This window comes from Canis lupus, chromosome 1, assembly GCF_048164855.1.
Source record: "Canis lupus baileyi chromosome 1, mCanLup2.hap1, whole genome shotgun sequence".
NCBI lineage: Eukaryota > Metazoa > Chordata > Mammalia > Carnivora > Canidae > Canis > Canis lupus.
In genome coordinates this window covers 27958935-27971288 of record NC_132838.1, presented here as the reverse complement: position 1 = coordinate 27971288, position 12354 = coordinate 27958935, and the positions used below count along the sequence as shown (strand labels likewise).

The following is a 12354-nucleotide window of genomic DNA, read 5'->3' as shown; positions in this document are numbered from 1 at the left end:
AGCAGTTCACCTGGTTGCTCATTTTGTTTGAAAGGAGAACTGGCCAGACATGTGACCATATACCCATTCATGGGAGGTGGCTAATAATTTGGCTGGACAGTCAGGCAATTGTGTGTGAAAAGAAATGATTGCAAAATGGGTGACAGTGAAGTCTGGGGAAGAGAAATGTAGATAAACTTCTCTGAATAAGCAAAAAATGTGAAGATATTTGTGTTCCATGTGAATGACTTCCAAAGGGTGAGCTCAGCAGAGGAAGATTTTAATGATCAAGTGGATAGGATGACCCATTCTGTGGATATCAGTTAGCCTCTTTCCCAGCCACCCGTATCATCACTGAATGGGCCATGGTGATGAAAATGAAGGGTATACATGGGCTCAGCAACATGGACTTCCTTTCACCAAGGCCAGCCTAACTACAGCCATGGTTGAGTACCGAATCTGCCAGCAGCCAAGACCAATCCTGAGCCTCTGATGTCACACCATCCCCCAGAGTGATCAGCATATTATCTGGCAGGTAGATTACATCCAACCCTCCCATCATGGAAGGGACAGCCTCTTGTTCTTACCTGAGTATACACTTACTCTAGATACAGATTTGCCCTTCCTGAACACAATGCTTCTACAAGAACAATCATCCCTAGACTTACAGAATGCCTTATCCGTTATCCTGTTATTCTATGCAGCATTGCTTCTGATCAAGGAACGAGCTTCACAGCACATAAAGTATGGCAATGGGCCCTGTGTTCATGGGATTCACTGGTCTTACCATATTCCTCGATACTCTGAGGCAACTTTTGATAGAATACTGGAAGACTCAGTTACAGTGCCAGCCAGATAGCAATACTTTGCAGGGCTGGAGCAAAGTTTCTAGGATGTTTTCTAGGATTATGTTCTTAATCAGCATCCAATATATGTGCTGCTTCTCCCATAGCTGGGATTCACAGGTCCAGAAATCACAGAGTAAAAATGGGTATGGCACCACTCACTATTAGCCCTAGTGACCTACAGCAACATTTTTGCTTTCTGTCTTCCCAACTTTATGCTCTGCTGGCCTAAAGTCTTGGTTCCAAAGGGAGGCATGCTTCCACTGGGAGACACAGCAATGATTTCAGTAAGACTGCCTCTCAGTGTCCTTTGGGCTCTTTGCAACCCTCAATCAACAGGCAAAAAAGGGAGGTACTATGCTGGCTGGGATGATTGGTCCTGATGACCAAGGAGAAGCTGAGCTGCTAGTCCTCAATGGAGATAAAGAAGAGTGTGTCTGGAATACAGGAGATCCCTCAGGGAGTCTCTTACTAGTACCATGCCCTGTGATTAAACCCAGTAGAAAACTACAACAACCCAATCCAGACAGGACTACTAATGGCCCAGCCCCTGTTGGGAAGGAAGATTTGCATCATCCCATTAGGTAAAGAACTACAACCAGTTGAGGTGCTTGTTGAAGACAAATAGGTAGTGGAATAAAATAGTTATAAATACCGGCTATGACCACATGACCAATTATAGAAACAAAGACTGTGATTGTCATGAGTATTTCTTCTTTATTTGTTATGAATATGTTTGTGTACGTGTATGTAAATCTCTTTGTTTTCTCCCTCTCTTATCCCTTTGTGATGTCACATAAGATGCATTGACTTTATACCACAGTATTTAAGAATTATGAACTCTATTTCACAGTATTTAAGTTATAGGAAATCAAGAAGAATAAACATACCACAAAGACTTTACATCCTCTTCTGGGGAAAGGTTATTAAATTTTCAGTTATATTCAGGACAGTCACATCATGTTAGGTGGAAGTATTGACCTTATTAATGTCTTTATATGGAGATTAAATATCATTTAAGAAGATGCATATGAATGCCAAATTGACAAGCGGTGGGCTTGTGTTAGTTAATTATGCATATCAACTTTGCTGGGCCACAATGCTTAGATATTTGGTGAAACATTATCTTAGATGTTTTTACAAGAGTATTTTTTGTATGAGATCAGCATTTTAAATCGGTGAACTTTGAGTAAAGCAGAATGTCCTCCATGATGTGGACAAGCTTTATCTCAACAACTAAACAGTTGAAGGCCTTAAAAGAATAAAAACTGAACTCCTTTGAGTAAGAAGGAATTCTATCAGCAGATGAACTTCAGGCTTGAGCTACAACATTAGTTTTTTTCTGGGTCTGGAGCCTACCAGCCCACCCTATAGATTTTTGACTTTGGACTCCAAAGTCATATGAGCCAATTTTTAAAAAATAAAAACTCTCTCTGTGTGTACATGTGCACAAACATATACATGATATACATGTAAATATGCATATATATGTATGTCTGTACATGTATATACATATGTATATACACTAGTTCTGCTTCTCTGGGGAACCCTGGCTAACATACATGTGTGTATATGTCATCACAGAGATATGAAAATACAGTTACTCATGGATAGAACTGGAGGGTATTATGCTGAGTGAAGTAAGTCAATTGGAGAAGGACAATCATCATATGGTTTCATTTATTCGGGGAATATAAAAAATAGTGGAGAGGATTAAATGGGAAAGAAGAGAAAATGAGTGGGAAATACAGAGAGGGAGACAGAACATGAGGGACTCCTAACTCTGGGAAACGAACAAGAGGTAGTGGAAGAGGAGGTGGGCAGAGTGATGGGGTTGACTGGGTGACCGGCACTGAGGGGGGCACTTGACGGGATGAGCACTGGGTGTTATACTATATGTTGGCAAATTGAACTCCAATAAAAAAAAAAAATGCAGTTACTTATCAACTTGGTATTTGCGCATGTGCCTTGCCGGTTCTGACAACCTAATGGTCGTTCTGCAATGGCTTTAAAACGACACACTAGGCACTGCACAATAGGGATCCTTTTATCCAGGCCCTACCATTGTGTAGAGAAGGATATTTTAAAAGAAAATAAAGTAGGAGTGTTTTGTAATAAATTTTCATTCAGGTTTTCAGGCAATATGAAAAGTATGGAAGGCCTTTAGTATTGCAAGAGAGGAAATCCTCTGTGAGATGGCCATGTTATCCTGTGTGTCCTCAGGCTGGATGAGAGGTTCTGAAGTTCTTGAGGCAAAGTTGGTTAAATGACAGAAGTCAAAAAGGTTATGACAGCATGCTTTCCTATAGACCAAATTCATATGGAACCATTAATGAAAAGGGATTTCCCTCCCTTTATTCCTATGCATGTAGAAATACAGTGTGACATCTTGCTACTATTACCTATGGAGGGCACATCGGCTTTTACAGATCGTGCAGAGCAATCAAATTCTGCTGAGAAGAGACCACTGGAGCACCAGGCTGACTCTCTGTCTAAAGTCCATCACTCTGGGAAAGTTTGCTATTTTCTTAAACTTAAAAAAGAGCAATTCTCCTTGGTCAACTACCATCATCTTGTGAATGTGATCACTCCACTGTAAAACTGAGGAGGTTCATGAAGGGCCTTCAGCTGAAAGCAGAAGTATCATGGAATTTAATGGATTCTCACCTTAAAATTCTATCTTAATAGATAGCAAAGAATTGGGGAGTGAGAGCAAAGGAGAACTTAGGGAGCAAGTTTAAAAGGAGAAAAAAAAAGAGGATACAGTTTTCTGACTTGTTGGAAGATTATCTGTGGTCCTTGGAATAAGAGGCTAAATTGGCATTTTACCAATCTGGGCAGACAAAAGCCTAGATGGCTACCCTCCCAATGGTTTGATTCTCTGAACTTGACAAAGTATCCATTGGATATTGTCTATAAAAAAAGAGTATCTACTTCAGTTTTCTTGGAAAATGGTTATTCAATATGATTACTTAATGACCTCATTGGACCAAAAGAACAGCCTTGATTTCAAAATCTTCACTGTACATCATTCATAAAATTTAGTTCCTCAGTTTTCTGAAGCAACTGCATAATATGTGATATGTAACAGAATATCTAAACTTCAGTTTGATTTTGGTCTTCATAGTGAGTTGGAAAGAGATTGCTAAGAAAATATACCCTTGACTATTAGCTGATTGGAGGAAAACAAAATTTGGTTGAAAATCTACTATGTGCCTAGCAATATATAAGGTGTATATTATTAAATTATTTCATTTATTAAGCACTTCCTATGGGCCACACACTCTTCTGAGTACCAGGAATACTATGGAGGATAAAACAAAGATCCGTATCTTACAGAGACTATTTTCTAGTGCAAAGAGACAATGAACCCAAGAAAAATGTCAGATAATAAAACTAATATGCAGATAATTGAAATAGAGTGAGTGACAAAGGATAGCCATCCGGTTAGTTTAGGTTCACTGTGTAAGTGACGTTTACCCTGAGATCTGAATAGCAAGAAGGATCCAGCCATGTGAGCACCAGGAGGAAATCATCCCAGTTGGAGGGCATGGCATAGACAAAGTCCTGAAGGCAGACAAAAGGTTGGCCTCGCAAAAGGAACAGAGCCAAGATGGCACCAGCCTGGAAAACAAAGGGAAGAGTGGAAAGAGGGAACCACACTAGGGCCTGATTAAAGAATTGGTAGGCAGGCATTTTGTGATCCTGTGATCTAATTTTCAAGGAACTCAACAATCCAGAGAGGCACTTAAGATGTAAATAAATGAGCCACAAAATGCCTGACTAAAGAATATGATGGGGCAGTGTGGGGTGGGGTAGGGAGGAAGGTGTGGAGAAGGGGAGGATTCCAAAGGATTAGCCACATGAGGTGGTTCTGGGCATCCAAGAAGTTCCTTTTAGATTTATCTTTTCCCAGATATCACAGCACCTCACAATATTACAGCAACAGGAGAACTTCCAGCATATTCCTCATTTGAAATAGTAAGTATTCCAAATGGTTAAACCTGCCCAAAGCTATATTTTAATGGCATTTAAGTGTAGCTAGGCCTTAGAGAAAGTAGAAATATCTGTCAACTTGCCTTTGCTTTGGGGAAAGCACTAGTCAATTTAGCCAAATAAATATGGACCATGACCTCCTCGAATGTGGCAATGCTATGCATCTTGGATAACTGTCACATCCAGGACACATACTGCCTGGCACAAAAGTGCTGCTCCATAGTGTCTGAATGAGTACAAATAACAGGCCCCATGCAATCAGTTGGAGCTTGTTCTTCTTTCCCTGAGGATAAGCTGAGTAAGCACAGAAAAGCATCTTCTGTGCTAGCTAGCCTTCTCTGACCTGCTTTAAATGACCTCACCCTCTCAATAGGCCCAATGTACATTCTGTTGTTACCATTCCACCCCAAACAATTAAAACCTCCTTTGGGTTAACTTTTAGCTGATTCTCTGCTCTTTTCAACTTAAACTTCAGCCTTACTTGATATATAAACATTTATTCTGTTATCATGGTATTTAGTTCTTTGATACAACCCTTTCTGGAGCATTGTCCATGGGGAGGCCAAAGGAGTAGAAAAGTTGAAGAACAAAATGGATTATCTTTTCAGGCCTCTGATGGAATTCCCATCACACACCCCTGTCCTTAGCCTAGCAGATTAAGTGGCCCGTGCAGTTCATCTACTTACAGTACATACCCATTACCTTCCTGAGTTGTAGGAGCCATTTGTGCGATTTGTGTTGCTTGATATGTTCCGTTTGTAGTTGTGATATGTGTAGGGTAGGGGTAAAGCACCTAGACATGTCATATTTTCTATGTGGGGTCCCAAGTTAAGTAAGGCACTTATTAAATTCTCTATTTCAGTTACTTTTGCAATTTATATTAAGTTAGTATCCCCATTATACAGATTATTAAGGTTTAGAGAATACCTTGTCTAGAAGCTCACAGATAATGAGCCTCAGGTGTAGGTGACTGACGTGGACAGCGAGGAGGCCCCTCTTCAGTAACTTGCCGACACTCCAGAGCTTGCTGAGCAAAGTGGCAAAAATATTTATGGAGCTTACATTCAGGGTTGAAATGAAAAGAAAGTTCACTAAACTGCTTTATGTTAAAATGATGCCCCATCAACCTTCCGCCAGCCATCCTACCCCTGGTTTTCCCCTGTTGGTTACTGTTACATTTATCTTATTTTGTTGCTGCAATTTATAGGCAGGGTTTATAGGAAACAATTCTGGAGGGGGGAGTTTCTGTTGCTTCTTGCTAGATAAATTACAGGGCCAGAAATGGGAACGATTTGGGGAGAGATTTATAGTGAGCAAATTAAAGCTTTCAGGTCTCACTGCAGTTTGGCAAAAGCTGTGTGCCAGAAATCCAGGCTGCTCATTTACTCTTGGCACTCTGTAAACAGAGCAGGGGCGAAAGAGAACCCTTTCTGCTATCTTCATGTAGGTTACGACTTTAATATGTGTGTCCCGGGAAGGATGCGTCTTGTAAGGAAATTTCAACCCCTGTGCTGCCCGAATGTTAGGCTGCGCTGCGGACTTGCAGGGAAAGTAAGCACAGGTGTGCGTTCATCCTGGAAGGGTGAAGGGAGAGGCTCCGCAGGCCACAGCTCTCTGGACTTCCTTGCCTCGATACCTGCCATTTTACCATTACAAATCAATATTTGAGTTGACAGAGGCCTTTTGAAATACAAATGTTTAACATAAGGCTTTCAGTAAGGCCATAGTTGTCTTGTGTTTGGAAAATTGCAGATAATATTGAATTTTGACTTAAAAAGTTTTTCCAATTTACTCTTGTGTTATTTTTCTTTCTTTTTAATTTTTTATTTATTTATGATAGTCACACAGAGAGAGAGAGAGAGAGGCAGAGACACAGGCAGAGGGAGAAGCAGGCTCCATGCACCGGGAGCCCGATGTGGGATTCGATCCCAGGTCTCCAGGATCGCGCCCTGGGCCAAAGGCAGGTGCCAAACCGCTGTGCCACCCAGGGATCCCTATTTTTCATAATCATCTAGAAAATTCCCTGGAAGTCATTTTTCAGGTCAATCCTGAGAGCCAAATATTAAGCTGTCAAATATGTGCTCTTCCTCGCCCTGCATACTGTATTCTGGTTGATAATTAGTTTTTATTTTTATTTATTGCTCATTGGATCATGCTACATCAGACATTGACAACATCCCAAAGATAAGGATAAGGTGGGGTGCCTGGGTGGCTCGGTCAGTCAAGTGTCTGCCTTCGGCCCTTTGGCTCTTGTCCTGGGATTGAGCCCCGCATGCATCCGTCTCCCTGCTCAGCAGGGATTCTGCTTCTCCCTTTCCCTGCCCCATGCTTGTGCGCTCTCTCTCTCTCTCTCACTATCTCTCTCTCAAATAAACAAAAATCTTAAAAATAAATAAATAAATAAATAAATAAATAAATAAATAAATAAATAAATAAATAAATAGGATACGATGAGTTTTCAGCCTGTTATAGACCTGTTGGTTTGTTGCTAGCTAGATTACCATTCCTCCCATGTCAAGAGCTACCACGGCCGCTTTGCCTGATTGAAATTAAAAAACTTACTACCAAACCATGTCCCTATCCCCCACCAGCGTTCCTGTGCGCCGACTTTCAGAAGAGACAGGTATGGAACACTGAGGTCATTCACTGCCGCTGTGAGATTGCCACTCCCTATGCGGGATTACAGCTATGCTTGCCTAAATGTTCATACTCTTCCAACTACGTGAATTTCCCATTCCAAATTCCAACGTTCCCTTATATATCTTTGTGTGTAAATTTGTTCATTTTTAATGACTTAGGGCTATTTTTAAAAAAACAAATATCCTTTGAAAGGGTAATAGTTATCAATCACATTTTGGTTTGAATGAGCTTTCCAAAACACATTGGAATGTGTCACTTTAAAAGCCTTGAGGAAAAAATAATAATAATAAACTAAAAAATAAAAGCCTTGGTGGAATAATTTTCCTTGTGTCTTTTAATCCCTTCTCAGTAGGGCTCAGTGTACTTTGTAGGTGACTTCCCACCCGACCCCTCCCTCTGTGAGCTCATGTGCATCACTGTACCTCCTGAAGCGTAATTCTAGAACAATCTGTTGATGGATGAAGGAACTCCAGCCATGCCTAGAGCTGACCGTCCTGTGCAAATACTTGGCAGTTCTTTAAATACATACATTTTAAGACATTATTAATTCCATAGGTATTGGGGTTGGAGAAGGGGAGGCAGTGAGAGGGACAGACAGATTTATGCCACTAGGGTCTTTTTTTTTTTTTTTTTAATTTCACCTGAGTGTGCTGTTTTGCCACTGCAGCAGAAGCAGCCACAGTCCTGTATGTCTTGCTTGTGTGCGGAGTCTGAGTAAGGGACACATTTCCAAATCACTCCAGAGGTGCTACATAGCACCTCAGAGTTTGGTACTCGTGCTTTCTTCTGCCTAGAATGACTTTCCTCTCTTGTCCCTAGCTGACCTTTCCAGGATCAGCCCAAATATCATTTCTTTGTGGGAGACTTTCCCCAACAACTACATGTCTGCTGCTTCTCCCCAGTAGAATATTCCTCTGTCTGTTTACTACGGCAGATTGCTGGGACCTCTGTTTTAACATTCATCCTATCGTATCATGATTTATGCATGTGACCCCCATTCAGAATGACGCTTCTGTGAACTTCAAATAGAGATTATTCATATTTGTATCCCTTGAGCTTAATATTTATACCTAATAAGTGCTAGTTAAATTGGTTTAGCGCCGCCTGCAGCCCGGGGTGTGGTCCTGGAGACCCAGGATCCGGTCCCGGGTCGGGCTTCCTACATGGAGCTTGCTTCTCCCTCTGCCTGTGTCTCTGTCTCTCTCTCTCTCTCTCTGAATAAATAAATCTTTAAAAAAAAGTGCTTCCATGAACAAAGGCAAGGGAGGGTGGAAGAGAGGAAGAAAGAGAGGCATGGAAGGAAGGAGGGAGTAAGGGAAGGAGAATCAGGTCAATACCTCCTGTGGAGATTAGCTGAGAGCAGGGCTTTGAGGCAGCTGGCATTAGTGGGGTGGAGGGTGGAAGGCAACATTTCAGAGTTTGCAGGACCACAGAGCAAACCAGTGCTAGGGGGCGGGGATGTGGGGAGAGGTATGGCAATGAATTTCAGGGACAGAGAAGGGTTATAGGAAGGAGATAAATTTGGTTTCAAAAGCAAGTTTTGCCTATCACCTGCAACTCAGAAGAAAAATAACAATAATTGCTTAATCCTCAATAGCTGAAAAGTGTGTTAGAGAAAACAACCTAAGGCCTCCATACTAGACAGCCATGTGTATATTATTTAACAAAACTCTATTCCAGGGTTCGTTCTTATTCAAAACCACTGTCTTGGAAAAGAAATAAGCCCTGCATAAATAAAGTGTGTAGTTGTGTGCATTTTAATAGCATTGAACACCGTTATTCGAAGTAATGTGTTCTTCTCTTAGTTATCTATTCAAGCACATTCTTACCCTCTTTACGCATGTTACTTTTTATAGTTAAGGAGTCCAGAACGTAATAATCACTATAGAATCCGTGATCTACAGACAGTTATTTAACCACCATTGCCGTTTACTTATCTATAACAGCTCTCATGAATAAACTCATCTGCTGTCATCATTTTTTGTTGATGAATACTGTAAAAAAAAGGGGGGGCATGCACTCAATGACAACCTTTAACGAAAACTGATCCATGCAGTTGCTCTCTAGAGTAATAATTATGTTTTTTGGTGTTTCTATGTACTTTTTTTGGTGATGCTTCAGAAAAAGATTCTATAAGCATCAAAGAATGAGTCAATAAGCATGGGAACCTGAACTGTGCACATAACTGTTCTAGAATTTTTGGCACTTTGGGCAATACAGAACAAGTATATTGCTGTTATCAATGGAAGATATTGTATCTAGGGAAAGAAGATCCACGCAGCTGACACACTTAAGTAGTCAAAGAGCTAAGTCCTTATAAAAATATTTTTAGAGGTGCCTGGGTGGCTCAGTCAACTAGTTATGCGTCTGCCTCTTGGTTTCTGCTCAGGTCATGATCTCAGGGTCATGGGATTGAGCCCAGCTTTGGGCTCTGTGCTCAGCAGGGAGTTGGCCTGAGGATTCTCTCTTCCTCTCTCTCTCTGCACCCATCTCCCTGCTCTCTCTCTCTCTCTCCCTCTCTCTCTAAAATAAATAAATACTTCTTTTAAAAATATTTTTCAAAGCATCTCCTTTAATATGCTGAGAAGTACCAGGAATTTATTTACTGGGCCTTGTATTAAATGAAAAAAGGTCATATCTTAGTAAAGCTTTCAAGTTTCCATATTTGCAGTCCACCATTAAGGAAAATTAGAGTAGAAGAACTAAATGATTTTCTGAAGCATTAAAATACACATACATTGGAAAATGATTTGTTTCAGTGCAAACTTTACATCTTGGTGAATCATTGCCATTTGAGTGTTTTGATTGCAGTTTCCCCACTATGAGGCATAAATGAGATTACTGGCTTAGGGGAGTGGGGAAGTAATTACCCTATCTCCTATCAAGCCGTCTATATTTTCTGTGACTGCACAAGGTGCTGTAGAGAAATTACCTGGAACTGATTAAACCTCAGGAGAAGTAGGGGCAATTGTGCATTCCAGAGTGCTTCTGCCAGAGAACACGATCGCCCTCTGGGCTGCATTTACAAGCAGAATTTGGTGACGCAACTCTGGCCACTTTGCTACTAGGGAGTAAGAGGAAAGAGGCCGGCCGGATTCCTCCCGGTAGGAAGACTCTCTGGACCAAAGAAGCAGGCTGGCGACGGGAAGGAAGAACAGATCAAGCATTTGAATAGTGGCCACAGGGTAACCCAAAGCCTGCGTAGAGTGAACTGGAGCGCGTCACACACCATCCCCCCCCCACTCCCGCGGCCCCGTCTCCCCCCCACCCACCCCCACCCCATCCACCCGCCACTGCTGTGTGTCACCTTCCTGTTCGGAAGTCTTAGTAGGTTGCTGGGACAGAACTGGGGGCGCCTGCTCCACCCTTCAGGTATCCGGTTGGAAGAAAAGCCAGTCTCAACAACTTGATTCTCTACGTTAAATGATAAGTTTAACAGACCGTCCGTCTCCAACTGCTGAACATTAGGGTAGGGGGAGGAAGAAGAACATCAGACGTTCCTTTTCTGTTCCAACCACAAATCATACGGTTGTGCTTCTTCTCTATCCCACTTAGAGCCCTCTAACTTGAATTCCACGTTCCTCCTGGAATGCATGTGGCAGAGCTTCTTTGAAAAAATGAACACTGTGCATGTGTTTTGAATTTTTTCTGGACTGGTTTGTGATGATAATCAGTCAAGTTACATTTCGTGTGTGTCTTGCTGGGGGTGTAATAAACTCAGGACGCTGATGACTGTAATTTTCTGAGTGATGTTGCAATGGACAGAATAAATGGCCCAGTGTTGAACTTTGCAGCTTGCTCCCTTCCTGTATGTAAATTGCCTTTATATAAAGTGGGGTGCATAACAGAGCAGGACAGTTGCCTCTGACTCTGCTCCCTGACATCTCAGCTTCCAGCCTTATCAGGCACATTAGCAGAGAGGCTATTCCAGCCATAACTGAGCTCTACCTCCTGCCTCCAGAAAGTAATCCCCAACCTTCATGTCTTAGGCAACCTGAAGAATGAAAGAGGAAGCTATAAAATCCCCTTTGAAAGGTTTGTGTACTTTTATTAGTGTAATTTGGAGAGGATGGCTAAAACGAAGATGCTTTAGAGGATCTGAGGCTCCTTGGCCTGGAGAAGGCACAGGAGGTGGGGATGCAGGGGAGGGTGTCTGATGAAGGTTTCTCAGTTTCATATTTTAAGAACAAACAAGCAGAAATCTCGGTGCAGGTTGGTGTTTCTGGGCAGCCTTTGCCAAATTTGCTGTCTTACAAGGGGGCAGAATGGTGGGAGAGGAGGGCCCTGCTGGGCTAGAATGGAATGGAACATGGGGGGGGGGGGGGCGGGGGGCATTGGCAGTACCATGGAAGAGGAAACAGTAATGGGCCAGTTACTGTGACTTGGAGTATTCTAAACCTTGCTTGAGTTTGGAACGTCAATTTCAGGCATTGAAAAGTGCTTTTTTTTTGAGGGTGGAAGCTGAGCAAAATTTTCCAGCCCCTCTCAGGGGAGAGGATGTGTGCTCCCCTCTCCGAGGTTGGGGCTGTTGCAACTGAGCAAACCAAGAAGCAGCTGAGGCTACAGATCATATTAGGGCAGACGAGGGGGTTGTGCCTGCAAAACAAATCCCTGCCCAGGACGAAAGGAAAGCCGCTTCACATGCTATTCTCGGTTTGACAGCTGGTATTTCGGAGTGTGTCAGACCCAGTATGCAACTCAGAAATGGCAGGGCCGTTGCCAATAAAGGGGTCACGGCAGGGCAGCCACCGCTGACAGCACCAGCAAGCGCCAGGCGCTTGGCCCCGCGAACCTTAGTGCCTTGCAGCCAGCCGGCTCCCTCTCCGGCCCCGTCGCCTGCTCGTGGCTTGCCCGCCCGGCGCCGGCCAGAGTCCTCGCGCCCGCGTCCGGCCGC

At 42.6% G+C, this 12354-nt stretch overlaps 1 protein-coding gene across 2 annotated transcripts in view; it reads left to right on the top strand.

The window, feature by feature from the left end:
* SGK1 (serum/glucocorticoid regulated kinase 1) overlaps positions 1-12354 on the top strand; it is a 109858-nt gene that overhangs the window by 90145 nt on the left and 7359 nt on the right. The window contains exon 1 of one of the 2 annotated variants that reach the window (XM_072824294.1): positions 11314-11495. The exons of the other annotated variant lie outside the window; for it this stretch is intronic. Coding sequence (XP_072680395.1) covers positions 11462-11495 — 34 coding nt within the window. The 5' untranslated portion in view covers positions 11314-11461. Of the gene's footprint in view, positions 1-11313; positions 11496-12354 lie in introns of those variants that run through there. 2 annotated transcript variants of the gene reach the window in all.